Source organism: Amphiura filiformis, chromosome 2, assembly GCF_039555335.1.
Source record: "Amphiura filiformis chromosome 2, Afil_fr2py, whole genome shotgun sequence".
NCBI lineage: Eukaryota > Metazoa > Echinodermata > Ophiuroidea > Amphilepidida > Amphiuridae > Amphiura > Amphiura filiformis.
The window spans coordinates 42,730,825-42,747,878 of NC_092629.1; the positions used below are offsets into that span (position 1 = coordinate 42,730,825).

The 17,054-nt window shown below is 37.0% G+C and overlaps 1 protein-coding gene across 1 annotated transcript in view; it reads left to right on the plus strand.

The window, feature by feature from the left end:
• LOC140146242 (puratrophin-1-like) overlaps positions 1 to 12,862 on the plus strand; it is a 194,688-nt gene extending 181,826 nt beyond the window's left edge. Inside the window, 11 exon segments of the mRNA XM_072168025.1 lie at positions 2,760 to 2,954; positions 5,348 to 5,521; positions 6,625 to 6,711; positions 7,103 to 7,246; positions 7,522 to 7,599; positions 8,956 to 8,991; positions 9,375 to 9,509; positions 10,073 to 10,253; positions 10,862 to 10,975; positions 11,443 to 11,795; positions 12,475 to 12,862. Coding sequence (XP_072024126.1) covers positions 2,760 to 2,954; positions 5,348 to 5,521; positions 6,625 to 6,711; positions 7,103 to 7,246; positions 7,522 to 7,599; positions 8,956 to 8,991; positions 9,375 to 9,509; positions 10,073 to 10,253; positions 10,862 to 10,975; positions 11,443 to 11,795; positions 12,475 to 12,480 — 1,503 coding nt within the window. The 3' untranslated portion in view covers positions 12,481 to 12,862.
• Positions 12,863 to 17,054: the final 4,192 nt, after the last annotated feature.

The following is a 17,054-nucleotide window of genomic DNA, read 5'->3' on the forward strand; positions in this document are numbered from 1 at the left end:
TACAGTTTTATAGGCACATTTTATCCTTGTTCAAAAATAATGCAAATCTGAATGTCCAATTCAGGTAACCCCATTTAAAATTTACACCCCCTATGTGGAAGATTAAGGTCATGTCTTTCTATAGAGAATAGCCCAATTATGCTAAAGCAGTTTTGTAAGCACACTTTATCCTAGTGCAAAAAAATAAAGCAAATCTGGATGTTGATTTTAGGAAGTTTAGGTGCTTTGGTTGAGCAAAACTTATTGCCACTTTAAAGCACAAGTCTCATAAACCAGAGGGTCTGGGTTTAATTCCTTCCTGTTCACGATAACTCTGTCCATTCCTCTGTATATACCGTAAAGATTCGCCAAATGGTACAAACTAAAAGCGCCCTCTTGTAAAAACCCCATGGTACGGAGCGGACGCTTAAGGGCACGGACCCTTAATTCTTGTTGGGATTTTCAGAGGAGGGAACTCCCTATTTGTACTTAAAATTTACCCTATTGGGCAAAGAAGCTCATGTGTGCAATTAGGCAGTGGCGTAGCCATGGGGGGGGGCAGGGGCGGTGCTATTGTGTTAACAATAGACTGTTTTTTACCCAGGGTGCAGAAAAAAGGGGAGAAAATTAATGAAAAATTGTGAACTAAATTGAATTTTACATACAAAATTTGTGTTTTTATGTTGGTACCGCCTATAATTCTTTCTTTTTTTGCTCTTCACTTTTTCGAACCATGCAAAAAAATGTGGGTCAACAAATCACAACTTCCGTCGGCAAAAATATTTCCGTCTGTACATTTACAAGTTGTGCCCCCTCGATTCCAAAATCCTGGCTACGCCACTGCAATTAGGCGAACCTTTACAGCCGGTTGTAAACTGTTGACAAAAAACTGTTGAAATTATGTTTACAAAATATTAAAAAATTAGGCTGACACTTGTTCAGTGAACACTAAAGCCATTATGAAGTCATCCAAGTATTTTGGGAGGACTATCCTGTTTCTATAACAGTATACATGAGCCATGTATCGTTAATCTCGGATTCCTCAAAACCTGTGATTCCATGTGATGAATAGCAACACATGTTCTAATCCACCGGGTGTCGAGAAGGTTACAATGTATAATTGCCTATTCCTGTTGATTAATGTTCATTCAGATAGTCTATATCCGGGGGGAGGGGGAGGGAGGTCTACTGAAAAATTTTGTGCGGGGATGTGCAGCGCAGACTTTCAGATGCTAACTTTCTCTATACCTTCTTTTTGCTGTTTTTGCAACCCATCAGTATAACAAATTTTCACAAAAAGCACCTAAAGTTGCTCTAATTGGGAGCTTTTAAGGCGCTTCTACCGAAATGCGCCCAATTAGTCTCCACTGAAAACCTACCCATTGATATACCAAAATCGCTGAAAAGGTACCCAAAACTGTGGTACATCCACGTGTATAGGAATGCTTTCTAACATGTGAAGTGAATGATATGAGCGAAATTTGCCAGTGAAGTGTTACGTGTAATCCGATTATCACTATGTGAACTGGATCACGCTTTTGAGTTCTGCACCACGATCAAAATGATCGCCACACAAAGTCTATGGCATGTACTACCAATATCAAAAGATGCATGATCCAGTTACCAGGGAGTTACGTAACCACTTCGCTGGCAAATAAGGATAAGTAATGAACATCATCTGACCATTGATTAGGGATAGCATACCAAAAGACATGACAGATTGTCATTAGAATTATCTTTAATGTTCATATCAATTGACTTAATGTCTAATGATCACTGATAATTAATGTAGGCCTTTGATAACATAGTTCATGTGGTGACTTTTGGAACATAAGATATAACATGAATGATGTAACTGTCCAGGTCTTGAAAATATAAATATAAATTTTGTTTCCCTGTGTAAGAAATAAGGCAACAAATAAAATAAAAAGTTTGTCTCAATTCTCATAAGTGGTTTGAAAACAAATGCGAAATGCAATTTTTTTTTTATTTTTTTCTTTTTTGAGGTATTTTGAGGAAAAAATTCTGATTTTTACCAAATTTTTCCGGAAAAACTTTTTAAAAAAACCTTTTTGAAATAAAAAAAAATTCTGCATTTCTTTGTTTTCAAATCACACGATTTTACAAATGCGCGCGCAAGCTTTGAGACAAACTTTTTTTTTTGGCCTAACATAAGAAATAGTTGGAAATATTAGTTTACAATGAAGTTTTGCCTATCTTCCTGGAAAATAATTTTTCTTTCAGCCCTGCAACTGTTTACAGTATAGATGACTCGACTGGCTAATATCATTTTAATAAAATATTGAGCAATTAAGTCGAGTTGGTGGAAGACAGTATACACTTAAATAGTTTTAATTAAATATTCATTAAACAACAGCAACATTCTAAATTTGGTTGCTATTCATCAATTGCAATATTTTTCTTTAATAGGGAAGAATCCATTAGATTTCCACATTTCTAAGGGACAGCTTCAAAACTAAACCGCCGATTCCGCCTGGTTCTGTCCATTTGGAGCCTGTTTCTATTGTTCTAAACACTGGAACACAGTTCAACAACTATCAACCAGCGTCAAATTTTGAAGCCGCCCCTTACAACAACAACAAAATTGTCCCTTTGAAAGGCAAATCAGTTTTTGTTAATTTTTTTGCCACTGACAGCAAGATCATGAAATTGACAGAATCTGACAAAGTTTCAGAAAGGGACAATCTTGTTACAAATAAACTTTAAAATTTGCATTTGTTTGTTTACTTTATTTGTTTATTTACATATTTACTTTAAAGGAGTCCCATTGGTCGCCACTTGATGCAAACCGTCACATCCGTCGTTCCATTTGTCTTGAACCGGGCCAACCCATCAATATACCGGTCCACCCGGAAGCCAAGAATCATCCCGGATACAGGAAGATGATTCTACTTATGGATGAGATGATACAGACAGAGCAAGATTATGTGCTGGCTCTCAAATACATCATAGATGTAAGTATGATTTGAATTTCACTCACGAAAGGTGTTTTCGCCAGCCCATTCGGGGCTGGTACCTGTTTCAGGTTTGGGGTCAGTTTACTCAAGAGATTATATTTTAGTGGTATTGGAATGATTTTTTTTTTACTTTTTGTGGTTAAATTTTTTTTAAATATTTTAATTCGATTTGTTAGGAAAAGTAAGTATGTTTTGCCGTTTCAACAAAGCGAAAACAGTGAGTATTACCAAAGTTATGTTAGAACTAATTAATTATGACTTTAAAAGTTTAAAGGCCTAAATGTAACAATAATAGTTAATATATATAGCATCATATGGTCAGCAGAAGAAAATCTGACATCACCTATGATGTCATATCAGTGTCCTTGACCGGGGTCCTTACTCCTTGACCACTGAACAGCGTGATATCATGTTGATAACAGATCTATAGAACAAAATCTTCATCCTGTCCCCGGATCATATCACAGATTCTCAACAATCTGTGATCATATGGACCATATTGATGTGAAAGTAGTTATCTATCATATCCTGTGTCGTTTTATGGATAAAAATGACTCAAAATGTTATTGATGAAATGGTTGCTATCATAAACATCAGTTTTGTCTTTTCAACGGAAAAATCCGATGCAAAATAAAGTTTTTAGGGCCTAGCTATAATATGGGCATAATTTATGCATATAGTATTGAACAATGTACCCCATTTGACATGCACTTATAGATAAATAAATTGTCTTACTTTATTAATTTAATAACTTCTTTATTATAAATAAAATGACACATAACTATTTGATTCATAAAATTACATTCAACAAAATGATTGAAGAGAAAACACACAAGGCACTAGGCAGACTGTTATAGAATGGAGTATGTAAGATGCCATGTCCATAGCTTCGCAGGAGTTTCCGACTAGCAATCAACATGATCAGCACATTCAGAAAAACACAGTTTAAGAGTGAAGATTGTAGTGAGTAACCAGTCCTTTATAAATGTGCTGGCCACTATCTATTATAATATAGTAGGCTTAAACTATACATTGCGAATTAATTAAGTTATTTTAAAATAAAATGTACATGTAAGTTAACTCAAACCGGCAGTGTATATCGAAAGCAGTGAAATCGGACATTCCTAAGCGAAGATATTGAGTTCGTAAGTTCTGGTATTACAAAATTGGAAATTGAGATATCGTGGGTAAAAAGCTGAAAAGACAAAAAAACCCAGCGACAACAACAACAACAACAACAACAAAACAAACAGACCAGAACAATTTGGAGTACATGTAATGAATTAAAAGAGTTGACATGAGATTAGGAATTAATGTTTTCTGCTGTTTCAGTGTGCATGTTCTCATCGTTGATGGTTTGGTGGACTGTCATGTAGATGTAAAAAAAAAAAAAAAATGCTTTTCACATTGACCAAAACTAATTACAAGACCTCTTCTACATTGAGGCTGGCTTTCCCTTTTAAAGGGAATTTTTATTACTCATGAGTCACATTTGGCAGAGGAGACTAATGCCATACGAGGATGGATAAATTATCTCATATTTGTACTCAAATTTATCTTATCTGATCTAAGTAGCACCAAATGGAGTGGATATTTTTGTGTGAGATGTCTGATTTCAGTCAACTTTTAATTTATAATTAGCAAATATAATGGGTAGTCTTCAGTGAACAGCTCTTTTCAGAGCCATTGGTAGGCAAGGGGCAGCATACATGTCTCATTCTTAGGTACTTTGTCCTGAAACAGTCAGAGCTAATGAAAGTGTGACAGTTCTAAACTTGTCCGACAGCGAACCCGCTAAAAAAATTACTAATTGTTATGAACTTGCCTATCCCACAATAAAATTTTGTTATTCTTTGCCAATAATTTGTACATATTATTATTATATGATAAAAACTGTTATTTTCTGATCGTTTTAAGCTGAAATGATGAGGTAAAATGAAAGAAAACCACTTAGCCATTGGCAAATAAAACTGGAGATCACCGGTTTTAATCAGAAACTCTTAAATTTGCACTTCAGCCCCTGTCTTTTACAGGATATATTTAAGTCACCATTGGGTATTACAATCATGCAAAACGTAGATATTCAAAAACAATCGAGGGCATCATTTGAGCAAATCACACATTATTGCTTTAATTTAATTCTTTGAATGATTACTACTTTACAATCTATTATTAGTTGATTTCAAAAGTCAAAAGTTGAACAATTAAAATATTATTCGTATTACTCTTCTGAGAGTGAAATTAAACATTTAAGTTTTTTACGGTACCTGAGAGGATGTACCTTTTAGTTGCTGTAATTTTGTTTTTCAAATTAATTATGCTCAAACTTGTTTGTATTTTTGTTTTGTTGTTGTATATTTATTAATATATATATTAATTTTTTGTGACAGAATTACTATCCAGAGATGGATCGCGAAGACATTCCGCAGGGTTTGCGCGGTCAACGTAGTGCCGTGTTCGGCAATCTGGAGAAGATCCATGAATTCCACGACAGATATTTCCTGCAGGAACTCAAGCGTTGCCAATCGGCTCCACTTCAAGTTTGCCATAGTTTCCTCAAGCATGTGAGTGGCTACAAGAAATTGTTATTTGATTATAATGTAGATGTTGTTTTTTCCTCTCCTCTCCTCTCCTCTCCCTCTCCCTCCCTCCCTCCCCTCCCTCCTCTCCTCTCTCTCTCCTCTCCTCTCCTCTCTCTCTCCTCTCTTTCTTCCCTTCCCTTCCCTTGGTCTTCTCTCTGTCTTCTCTTCTCTCTGTCTTTCTGTCTCTGTCTCCAACTCTTGTTTTCTCTTCGTCCATGTCAACCAGTCTCTGTTACTCTCTTGTCAATGTGCCCTCTCTTGTTTTGATTTGTGATTATGAACAATAAACATAATGATCTTGTTATACAAGGATATTATGTGTGTCAAACCTTTTGGTTAATTCCTTACGCAATCATTTCAATGAACTTTGTTCACAATTGGATTATCGATGACGAACTAGATTGCAAAGTTGACAACAGAAATACATTAAAGTAAGGTCCAGAAAATTATCAAAAATAATGAATTGAAAACAATAACAGCAATTTTTATATTCAGTAGGAGAAATGTTACCATTATGGGCTATTCCAATTAAAATCCACACTCCCCCTGTGGAAGATTTTGGAAATATCTTCCACAGGGGGACTATGACTTTCAAATGGAATGAACACATTAGGCAGCTCTATTTGAATTGCATACACCTGCTGAGAAAGATTCAGCCCAAATCTTCCACAGAGGGAGGGTGAGTTTTTGGAGCTGCCTAATGTGGTCATTCTATTTGAAATTCATACTCCCCCTGTGGAACATATTTCCAAAATCTTCCACCAGGGTAGTGTGAATTTTAAATGGAATAGCCCTATTGGATTGTCACACTAAGGATTGGTTGTTGTTAGGCCTAATATGTCTAAAAATGATGGAATAGCAAATTGCTGCTGATCAAAGGTGGTTTATCTGTAGGGCTGTATAGGGCACAGTCACTTCATGCCAGAACGCATGCTACAGATGCACCGCCTTCAATCATGCATGTATCACACACGAATGCTTTTGTCTTGAGGAAATGGACTTAATGAATCTAGTTTATAATGAAATGTGTATTATTGTGTGTTTGTGATTGACACCGTTGTACCAATTGTTTTTGTGTCTTACAGAAGAAGGACTTTGGTCTCTATGCATTGTACAATAAAAACAAACCTAGATCAGACTCTTTGCTTGCAGACTACGGAAGCTTCTTTAGGGTAAGTCAATACCTAGCACTACGGGTACTAAGTGCCGCCCTCAAGATCCCCTTTTTAAGCTCTTCTTTGTTCTAGAGACCCCTATCAATTTCTTTTTTCTGTTCCGGAGACCTACATTTGTAATTCCCAGAGCCATTAGGCTAAATTTTCCTCAAATATGCTAAAATGATCTTCAAATTAGAGATCCAAACACTTGCCCCCCCCCCTCCCCCGTGAAATCTTCACCAGAAGGGCACTGAACAAAGTTTTTATTTCAAGAACCCCCATTTTATGTCCCCAAACTCAGGTCCTGAACCTGCATTGTCCTACCAACAAATTATTTGAGTCCCGAGTTCAAATCCTGGATGTTTTTATTCTAATTGCAACATTGTTCTTATTTTGTACATGGCAGGGCAAACAGAAGAACCTTAGTGACAATATGGATGTTGCGAGTTATCTACTGAAGCCTGTGCAGAGACTGGGCAAATATGCGTTGCTTATACGAGATTTGATCCGGGAATGCAGGGCTACAGACTCAGAACTAGCTTTGTTAAAGGTAAGGTGCTTCTTGGATTCGGGTTTGGACTTGCAGCACAACCAAGCCTGCCGTGAGTTTTCAATGATTGCAGATAATTGCGAGATTGTGATATGCCAAATGCATATGCCCTAAAACTGCAAATGGCAATTTCTGAAATGATCGTATATGTGCCTAAGGTGATCTAAATTTAGAAGAAAAAACATCAATTAGAATAAAGAAATATACAGAATAACACTTGATATGTATTGATGTATAGCAATCCATAATTACAATGAGTTTCTTTGTATTGTCAGGCTTCAGAAGAAATGGTGCAATTCCAGATGAGACACGGTAATGATCTATTAGCCATGGATTCACTCAGAGACTGTGATGTAAGTTTAATAGAAACAAAAAACAATGGTTTTTGTTCAATTTTCTATTACAGGAGTGTTTTTGAATAATGGGATTTATCAAATGGTTAAAGTGTCATAGTAATAAAAGCACAGAAAATTCACTAATTTGAGCAAAAAAAATACCAATTTGTAAGCATTCCCTCCCCTAATTTCACTTTACCCTCCCATTCAGTGGCGTAGCCAGGATTTTGGAACCGTGGGGGCACAACTTGTAAATTTACAGACGGAAATATTTTTTGCCGACGGAAGTTGCGATTTGTTGACCCAACATTTTTTGCATGGTTTGAAAAAGTGAAGAGCAAAAAAAAAAAAAGAAAAAGGATTCTTTCACAATTTTTCATCATTTTTTATAATTCTCCCTTTTTTCTGTCATCCTGATCAAAAATAGTCTATTGTTAACCCGATTTTTTCTCACCTAAGCGCCTTCCGTCTACCGACGTGCCTTACATCAACCAACGGCCATGGCGTGCAGGGGGCAGCCGCCCCTTCCCCCCACTGGCTACGCCACTGCTCCCATTTCCTCTCAATGAAAAAAAAATCAAGGTGTCGCTGCAACAAACAAAACTGATTAGTGTGTGTCGCATACAGTGTTCGAATTTAGGAAAAATAAATGGTTGTCCCACGGACAACCAGATTACAATTTCTGGTTGTCCGTCTAAGTTTTTGGTTGTCTGTAGGCCTACAAATGTGACTTTTGGCTAGATTTATGGTTGTCCGGCGGACAACCAAATCAATATTTTTGGTTGTCCGGCGACTTTTTTAGTTGTCCCGGGCAACCGGACAACCAAAATTTCGAACGCTGGTCGCATACATCTCACCTTTGCGCCAATAATTTGTTGAAATACCATTGATAAATTATCAGCTATAGAGGGCAGTATGACAAAAAATTTAGTGGTAATCTGCTGAGTGGGTTGCTTTGACAGTCTTGTTGAAAAATCATGACAAATTTATGTTAGGGGTTTGTGCAATAATTATGAGCCCTGGGGGAGGGTAAAATTGGAAGGGGGGGCAAGAAATTTTGGTGAGCCCAACGAGGGGGGGGCAAGCAATTTTGGCACACATTCATGGGGCACCTTTTATGCTCTAAAACTGCAAGTTCCAAATTTTCTTTCAAAATCCAAAAAATTTCAGAATTGTACATTTTCATGACCATATTTGGAATTATCATGAAAAATGCATTTAACTGAATACAAGCAAGCCCAATATTGGTTCAGTGGTTCTTGAGATAACTCTTGATATTTTGAGAAAATATCTCAAAACTTAGACTTTTAATGTTGAAGGCTATGGCTAGCACACAGAGCATTAATCTAATTCATTTGAATTGTTTTCTTATAGGTGAATCTATTTGAGCAAGGTGACCTTCTTAGACAGGTAAGTGCACTGTACAATTTTTTCGCTACCAGCAATCAATTAGGCCTAAAAAAAAATTACACAATCACCAACCGGTAGCCATAGAGGTTTTGCTGGCCCAACCAGCGATTCTGTGCGTATGGGGTGATTGTGTCATGGTATATCACATGGGATGCATATGCATGCAAGCATGAACAGTGGTTTAAACCTTGTGTTATTTTGTGGTATGTTTAATTTACTTGCTTGTTGCGAATGATCGATTGGAGGCAAAAGCATTGACTGAAATATAAGCATCTTATTATCCATGTGAATGAGACTCATGAAGAGCTTCATCATTGATGAAACAGCAAGCAAGTTCAATAGCATATATGTGTTCTTTATCAAGTTATTTTCTCTTCTTTCAGGATGAGTTCTTAGTGTACAGAGGACATCGCAAGTGCCTAAGACATGTATTCCTATTTGAGGATCTGATCTTATTCAGTAAGACCAGGAGAACGGCTAGAGGTCATGATGTGTACCAGTACAAATTTAGTCTGAAGGTAAGATAGGTCAAAGGTCATTGTATGGGAATATTAACATCCGAGGTGACAAAAAAAAAGCTGTTCTACGTACTCGACTGGCCTAGATTATGCGAAATTTTTAGGATTGGTTTTTTGGCTGATCAAGGTGGATTGATTTTGATTGGAACAGATATTTTCAAAATAAGTATTATTAAGTAATAATAAGTAATAAATTGTCTTATTTTGTAAGCTTTTGGTAAGTTTTTGGGTTATTCAGGCAATCATTGTTCCGCCCGAAGAACAGGTGGGGTACACCCATGGGGGGTCTCAACTTGGGAATGTGCGGTTGGGGCTAAAAAACGATGAAAAATCTGCACTTTTTCAAGAATATTTTGACAAAAAACAAATTTTCATGAAATAGAGGGCCATCAATAAACCAAAATGGCAGAAAATGCACCCAGAGTCTAAACTAAATGGCTGAAAATGTTTCTTGAATCTGCTGCCCATCCCCATACCTTCATTTCCACTAAGAACCCCCCATACACATAATTATTACACACCCCCTAATCAAACTACTTGGATACAATTTTCATCCTCTTCAGATGACAGATATTGGTATGACAGAAAACATCGGTGAAAGCGGTCTGAAATTCATGATCTGGTTTAGACGAAGGAAGACTAACGACAAAGCATATACGCTGCATTGTAAGAACACTCAGGTCAAGAAGGAGTGGACGACACATATTAGCAAGTTACTATGGCAACAGGCTTACAAGAGCAAAGGTAAGATGTTTGTAAAGTTTAGAATATTTATACTTTTAAAAAGTTACAAACTCTTATTTATATTACTATCTTGTTTGTTTATGGCGACACTTAAGTTAAGTTTTTGAAGGATTTTGGATCTTTTTTGAAATTCACAGTAGCGTAGATTCTTATTGTAGAGACCTAGAAAAGTTTTTTTAATTTTTTTATTGAGACCTAGAAAAGTTGAGGTATACTATTTGCCCTTTGCACAGATCCGCCATGTTGCTACCAAAATGGTTCTCCCTGTAAACGCATGCGCAAATAGTGCAATTTTGTTTTTCATGCTCGCGCCATAAGGCGTACGCAGCAATTAAAGCATGAATTTGCATACGCACACACAACACACACTTTCCGGGTAAAACCTCGTTTTGAGATGACCATTGGATCGGCAAATAGTTACTCTGAATTACATGGAATGACCCATTCAGGTAACCCCATTTGAAGTTCACACTCCCTGAGCGGAAGATGAAGATCATATCTTCTATTGGGGTGTATGTATATATTTCAACTGGGATAGCCCAATGCCATTTCTTTGCAGGCTGAAAAACAATCTTGTTATCATAATTATTTTATTTTTCTTCTTACAGAAGCAAAACAGTCAGAGATGAGCTCTATGGGTGTTGGCAGCAAGCCATGTATAGACATTAAACCAAGCCGTGATAGGATTAACTCTAGGGCTATCAACATTGTAGGGACTAGAGGTAAGTCTGTTGAAGAGATGGGTTTATTTGTAAAAGAGATGAGTGTGAGTAACACATACCACAGAAGGTAGGAATGTTTGACCCATGGGGTCGACGATAAATGAGGGGTGTGAACTCAAAAAAAAAAGTGTGAGCTTACACAAAACAGAGTTTGTGCGTAAGCGCTGATAAGTTAAGCGTTCTGTGTATGCTCAGATGAGCGATGTTGCCATCCGTTAGAATTCAAGTACGCTTACAGGGCACAGACATGGATCATTCTAATCTATGTGTTTATTAATCTAAAATGTATGTAAAAGAGATGGATTTGTGTTTAAGATAATAGAGGCGTGTGAAAGAGATGGTCCTAGAAAGAGCACACCTGCATGTGTGTAAGTAGAAGCAGTAGTAAGAAATTGTATGAAGATTAGGCTGATAATCTTTCAAATCATTATTTGGTTATAATTGTCTTCACATTTTTCACTTTTCAGCTGCAAAGGATCGCAACTCTATAGCTGTATCATCTATTACAGCGGATCAATTACTACGCTCATCATACTCAACATCACCTCGTGCCCCTAGACCAACATCTACGCAAAGCCTTACCCAGCGTGCATTATTAGGTTCTCTCAGCTTCACAGGCAACTCAAACATTTTAGAAATCACGGAAGAAGAAACATTTAAACCGCCCAGCAAGTCCGCTGATGACGGGTCACCAACGGGTAGTTGTCATAGCGATAAGATGTCAGGAGAAGGAAGAGCCATTAGCCATGGGTCACTGAATTCCAGCGATGACGAGAAAACGATGAAGGAGGAGAAGAGATCCAGTCAGTTTGTAACGGCAGTAAGTTAGTAGAGTAAGCATTCCAAATTTTATGGACTTGATTTTGTTTTCCTCTATTTTAACAACTCTTCCTATACCTATCGATGATGAATCCACACTTTTCCAGTAGCTTATATGCTAACACTATTTAACAGAAGCATGTATTCAATTCAGTTGGGAGGTAGCGGCTAAACATTGCCATTTTATTCTATAGTTTTATTTATATCAACAGAGAAATCAGATCTTCTTGTGGGGTTGAGTGGCAATGATTAACTGACATTCCTCATGAAATAATCATGTGAATTAGATGATCTTTAGCTTGTTTTCTTTGTTGAATGGGATTCAATCATGCTTCACCATTGTTTACCGCTCAGGCAGCTAAAGCTGCCCTTGCGAAGTAAACCATGCAGTTGACCGCCGGTTCCCATTGTTTAGAACAATTGCAACCGGACGGAACGGCCGGTCGAGTTTTGATTCTTAAGCAGCCAAGTGATATTCTTTCATTATTCTACCATGTCACAGTTCTTAATCTTAAATTCAAGCATTTTTATTTTTTTACTTTTCTTAACATGACCTTCAACGACCACATCATGTTAAAAAAACTCATCCCCCATGGCATAAGGTCAATATTTGAACTGTACATTGTTTAACAGAAGTGAGGCAATAATAGCTCATGATGTCTTTCTGTTTTCATCTCCAGGTATGATGTTAGCTGATTATGGTCTTCCAACTCATCAAAGGCCTTCAACAAATCTGGAATCTCCCATCATGCAAGGCTGCATGAACTCCCACAATGCAATGCTGCAAACAACTCTTATGAGATGATGAAAATGAAGAAATACAGACATTATCTTGGTCTTATTATAGACTGCAATCTCCCATCATGCAATGGGCCAAGCTCCCATCATGCAATGGGCCAAGCACTCGTCATGCAATGGGCCAAGCTCTCATCATGCAATGGGCCAAGCTCTCATCATGCAATGGGCCAATGCTCCCATCATGCAATGGGCCAAGCTCTCATCATGCAATGGGCCAAGCTCCCATCATGCAATGCTGTAGTGGACTTGTGGCAGAATGATGAAGCAAAGATGTACACTGAAAACATAATGTCGTAAGTTCTACTAAGTAAAAGTTAGTAAAAACGATGTCTCGTTCTACTAATCAATGATTTGTACGGCATGACAAGCGATGCTATATATTGGTTAGGCATGCTTAACTAACGTTTTACCAACGAAATGATTAGTACGGCATGGGTTTTACGAATTTCCAACCTGCCGTACTAACCTATAGGATCGTAAAAACGATGTCTCATCCTACTAATATTGGTTAGTTGGACAGGCTCAACTAACTAATATTGGTTAGTTGGACAGGCTCAACAAAGATTAGAACTCGTTTGACTGGCGGAACGAATCAGTTGTACAAATGTGATGTACGATGGTTGTGAAGGTGGAAAAGTATGCATACAGGTAATATTTCAAGTTATTTCTCTCAAAATGAGCACTAGATATTGTATTGATGGTGTAAGCTTCTTTTCTGTATGATCAGAAATGCTGTGCATGCATGTGACATTGCATCGTAGAGACTAAAAGTCATAACTGCGTCACAATGTACATGTGGCACAGCTTATACTGCTCATACAGAAAAGAAGCGATGTACACCATGACAGTCTTTACAATATGTAGTGCACTCATTTTGAAAGAAATACCTTGAAATATTACCTGTTAGCATAGTTTTTCACCTTCAAGTTTTTCGCTGCACAACCGCTACTCGGTCAGTCGTCTGCAAGCGTGGTCGAGTGCAGAACACATGATCGAAACAGCGGAATGTTTAAAACATCGTAAAACCACCAGAGCTTTGTAAAACCAAATGGTACAACGAGTTCGTCAATGCTGCGATGACAGGGTTTACGAATTATCGATGCTGTACTAAATGTTGCATTGTCGTAGAACTTCCAAATCCAATTGGTAGGACCCACTCAACAACTATTATTCCTTCATTTACGAGTCTTGCATACGTCCGCTTAGTTACATATATCGTAAGACATCGTAAAAATTGGTAGAATGCGCTCAAGCAGTTTATTTTACTAATTTAAATTAGTAGAACACAACGAAAAACAAGCTTTTGTTTTCAGTGTACTATAAACCTGTTGCTCATCAAAGACTGAACAATATGTAACATATATCACTGAGCCTATTTATTTATTCAGTATTTATGCACTCAGAACTGCCTTACTATTATGATTTCCTAGCTATGTTCAGATAGCAAATCTATAAATGTATCCTATATTTCCTGCATGTGTCTTTGAGGACCATAATAATTTCACCAGTAGAAAACAGCAAGCGTAACAAAGTGCCTATACTACGGCAGAAATGACTAAGATTGCAACTGCTGGCAACAAACAAGACGGGATTTGAACCTGTGACTACAAATTCTTACTTACAGTTGACCTGCAGCTACCTGTCATTTTGAGTATGATGAACATTACGGCAAGTGTAGTCATTACATCAAATTATTATTGAAGTACAAAGTTACATGATTTTAAGTAATAATGTTATACTCAGGGTAAAATGTTTTTACTTGTACAAAAAAGTCTGCTCATTATTGTGTTACCTGCATGCATGTAGGCAATGTATGGTATTTAAAAAAATATTATTGATATTATGATCAAGTGAGATGTTGAAACATGATCTTCATTTGTGGCGTTGTCTTTTTTAAAGACATTTCTTGTTTATACATGTACCCTGTTGTAGAAAAATGTACTTAAACTGAAACAGCAATATGAGATGGTAGCTTAAAACTGTACTGGGCTATTCCAGTTAAAATCCATACACCCCCTATGAAAGAGCTGACCTTAATCTTCCACACAAAGAGTGTGAATTTCAAATGGAATCACCCATTCAGGTAACCCCATTTGAAATTCACACTCCCTATGTGGAAGATTACGGTCATGCCTTTTATAGGGGTGTATGGATTTTAACTGGAACAGCACATTGGATGACGTAATTTAAGACAGCGTTGATTTTGTAATCATTGGAATATATGCGAAAAGTTGGTCTGGCATGTTAGTCGGCACTGATTACAAAATCAACTAGAAATTGCAGTGAGTTTGTGGATCATCATCACTGTTCTGGCAGGACCTTGTAACTCCAATACCCGGGGGGGGGGTACTCAAGTTTGATTTTGGTAGGGGTATGCCGCTGAGAATTTGAAAGTGGACCTATAAATTTACCAATTTTTCAAGAAATTTGGACCCAAATTGTCTTAGTTTTTAAATTTTGGCTAGATTGAGGCAAAATTGGGCTATTCATATACCAAAATTGGCTTAGAAAAAGGAGTCATTGATATACCAAAAGGCCGATAATGCTACCCATATTTGCGGCACGTCCCCGTATGGTCATTTGTACTAAGTACCCACCTGGGCTCGTATAGCTGCTATGTGTTAAATATGTACAATATTTTTTGTATTGTACATATTTAACACATGTACAATACAATATTATACTGTATTGTATATATTTAACACATAGCAGCTATTGGAGTTTTGTATATTTTAACACATAGCAGCAATTTGAGTTATGTGGTTTTGCCAGAACAGCGACAATATATCATATTGGACAGTACCAGTTGAAATCTATACACCCTCGTGGAAGACATGACCTTAATCTAACTCACAGGGAGTGTGGATTTCAAATGGGATTATCGGAATGGGTGACTCCATTTGAAATTCACACCCCCTGTGTGGGCGATTAAGGCCATGTCTTCCATAGGGGGTGTATGGGTTTCAACTGGAATAGCCTAATTGTGTTTGCTATTTGCAGGGGTACATTTCAGTGATCATGTAAATGATGTATTTTACAAGATTCGTTTTAATGACTAGAGTACAACAGTCGTGTTAACATGCACATGCATTGAACACTGAATTTTACCCTCGAGAGATGAGAGTGTTATGATTAATGACGATGAATTTAAATAGTTAATGTTAAAAATGACTTTTATGCTACGATGTGTGTTAGTTTTAGTTGACGAGGGTATCGAGTTTGGCGAACACCAATTGTTAAAACAGGGTCTCGCTTAAGAGCCATGAATTCAATGTCACACAATAAAGACTTGTGGTTCATGCACCCATTATCTAATAGAACATTTTTAGTAGCACTAATACATTTTAGATGTTTTTAAAATGATTTTTGACGAAATGAACCAGTGGTGTAGCTAGGGGTTGTGGCACCCAGGGGAAAGGAAGGCCCCAGATATACCACTAATTTGGTTATATTGAAGTTGAATTGTAGTCAAATGACTATTTACGTTCAAATGCGCTTTCATCACCTTGAGAAAGTGCAGAATTGATACTGATTTGGTCGATTCGGTGCCCCCTAAGACAGTGCCCAGCAGGGTTGGCGCGATTTAAATCAATTGATTTAAATCACGATTTAAATCACGATTTAAATCAAATGATTTTTTTTAAATCACTGATTTAAATCAACTTTTCAGTTTTTACCATTTTGATAAATTTAAGTTAATTTCTATCTTGAATTGCCTGTTTTACTTCATTTGTAATGTTTCTACACCTTTTGGATACAATTAAATACCTCTATGATGTCATTTTATCTATTGCTAAAAAATCATTTTCAAGGTGCAGAATTGAACAGGTTTTTTCCCATGATTTTACCGAATTTTTTCTTTGAAATATTCACATCTGAAAAAATGTTTTGATTTTTTTTTAAATAAAAAAAATCGCCAACCCTGGTGCCCAGGGCGTGTGCCCTCCCTTGCCTCCCCCAGCTACGCCACTGAAATTAACCTAACTGGACCTCATTTTTTTAAGTATTACTCAAACAGCAGGTCAACGAATAGTCACTAGTATAAGGGCTGGTTTCTCAAAGCATGGCTAGTGGTCAGGCTTCCTGACATCACCTAGAAAGTTAAATCAGTAAAATGGATTCACATTAGTAGGGCTAGCCTGTTGGCTTAAGAAGCCTGACCACTAGCCAAGCTTCGAGAAATTGGGAACTAGTAGTTTTAAGCAGTCTTTGAGAACATAGTTTGGACCATGTGGTAGATAATCTTCAGATACATTAATTATCTTTCAGGAGTATTTTGTTATTCTAGCATGCTCTTTTTATGGTATGTTTCAGTAGATAGCTACGAAAAATAAGCGTATTCCCAAAATTTCAGTTGATTCTGATTCTGATTTTGCATTTGCGAGTTATCGTGGTTATACATGATTATGTGTATTTATAGTAGGACACTGTATTGTAATTTCGTTCCGTTAACAGAACTTAC